Source organism: Mus caroli, chromosome 2, assembly GCF_900094665.2.
Source record: "Mus caroli chromosome 2, CAROLI_EIJ_v1.1, whole genome shotgun sequence".
Lineage (NCBI taxonomy): Eukaryota > Metazoa > Chordata > Mammalia > Rodentia > Muridae > Mus > Mus caroli.
Window position 1 is genome coordinate 24,541,845 of NC_034571.1, and position 1,489 is coordinate 24,543,333.

Genomic DNA, 1,489 nt, shown 5'->3' on the forward strand with positions numbered 1-1,489 from the left:
GAGAGAGATAGATAGAGAGAGAGAGAGAGAGAGAAAGAAAAAAAAAAAAAAAAAAAAAAAAAGAAAAGAAAAAAGAAAAGGAAAGAAAATGCTGTGTCTCAGCTGAGCATTGACTGGAAACCTTGTGACGCTGACATTCTGATTTGGCTTGTAGGCTAGTCTCTGGAGCCCGTCTGCAGTCTGTGGTATGACCACTCCTCCTACGTCTCCTGGAAATGTCCCAGCTGATTTGTCACATCCGTATAGTAAAGCTTTTGGTACCACTGGTATGTGGATCTTAGGTGGACTTGATTTCTTGGTTTGGGCCTGTGTTTTGTGACTCTGGGGGCCATGTGGCAGTAATAAACTTGTTTTTGAAATTTAGTATTAGTTTCTGGGCTTCTTAGAATGAATAAAGAAACAGACAGACACTGAGGCTGATCTGGATTCTGAGAAGTTAACTGGATCACCATATTTGTAGTAGCAGCAGTGTTAAAGAAACAACAGTCTTTTGTTTTGTTTTGTTGTTTTGTGTGGCTCAGCCTTTCTATGTCTTGTCCTTGTCTCTGAGCAGGTGGAAAAGGAACTCCTTCAGGAACCCCAGCGACCTCTCCTCCTCCAGCCCCGCCTTGTCCCCAAGATGACTGTGTGCATGGTCCAGCAGCCCAGGCCTCAGCCACAGCCCCCAGGAAGGTGGGATCCTCATTGGATTAGATCAGCTTTCAAATCAGTGTGGACCGCTGGGTGCCCTTCTCATGATCTTGACAGTACAGACAGCAGTAAGATACTGACCCCTTAGTATAGGTCACGGTACAGACCAGGCTCTCAAGGTACTGTATCTCCGTAACATGTTTCTAGCTTAGAAATAGGAAGGGGGAGGTGAGAAGCATGATTCTACAGGAAGAAGCAGAAGTGGTGAGTTTTTATCAAATCTGAACCTTGAAATTATGTATATACCCGTAGGGAATGTAGCTGCATATTGTGGCATATGTTTAACTCCAGAGGCTGAGGCAGGAGGATTATGAATTCAAGGCCAGTGAGACCCTGTCTCAAAAGAACCAACAAATGAACAAAATAAGAAACGTATTCAAACATGATTTCTCGCACGCTGCAGGATGAGGGGACTCCGTCTTGCCTTATAGCTGTTGGAGTGGGGATTGCACTGGCTGCTTTGCTTCCTATGGAGCAGAGTGTATCTGAAAGACAACTGGCTGACAGATGGTTTATTCAGGCCTCAATATTTAGCAGGAATTTTCTTTTTAATGGATTTTTTTTCAGATTTAGTACAGGCTAATGGTTTTTATTATAACATTTTCATTCTTATGTGTACTTTGTTCATATTTTCTTCTACCTGTCACAGTTTCTTAACCGATAAACCAAGCCTGTCACTTCAAGGTAAACAGCTGACAATATCTATAGTCAATTTTAAAATTCAACCTGCAAGTGAAAATAGGTCATTAAAAACCTTGTGCCTATTTGAAGCCAACCTGGTCTACAGAGTGAGTTCCAG

General features: G+C 42.4%; 1 protein-coding gene across 6 annotated transcripts in view; it reads left to right on the plus strand.

Moving 5' to 3' along the window:
• Positions 1–1,489, plus strand: part of Tsc1 (TSC complex subunit 1) — a 49,456-nt gene that overhangs the window by 30,566 nt on the left and 17,401 nt on the right. For all 6 annotated transcript variants that reach the window (XM_029472119.1, XM_029472112.1, XM_029472133.1 and 3 more), the window contains exons 11-12: positions 155–266; positions 554–672. In XM_029472119.1, coding sequence (XP_029327979.1) covers positions 155–266; positions 554–672 — 231 coding nt within the window. The remainder of the gene's footprint in view (positions 1–154; positions 267–553; positions 673–1,489) is intronic.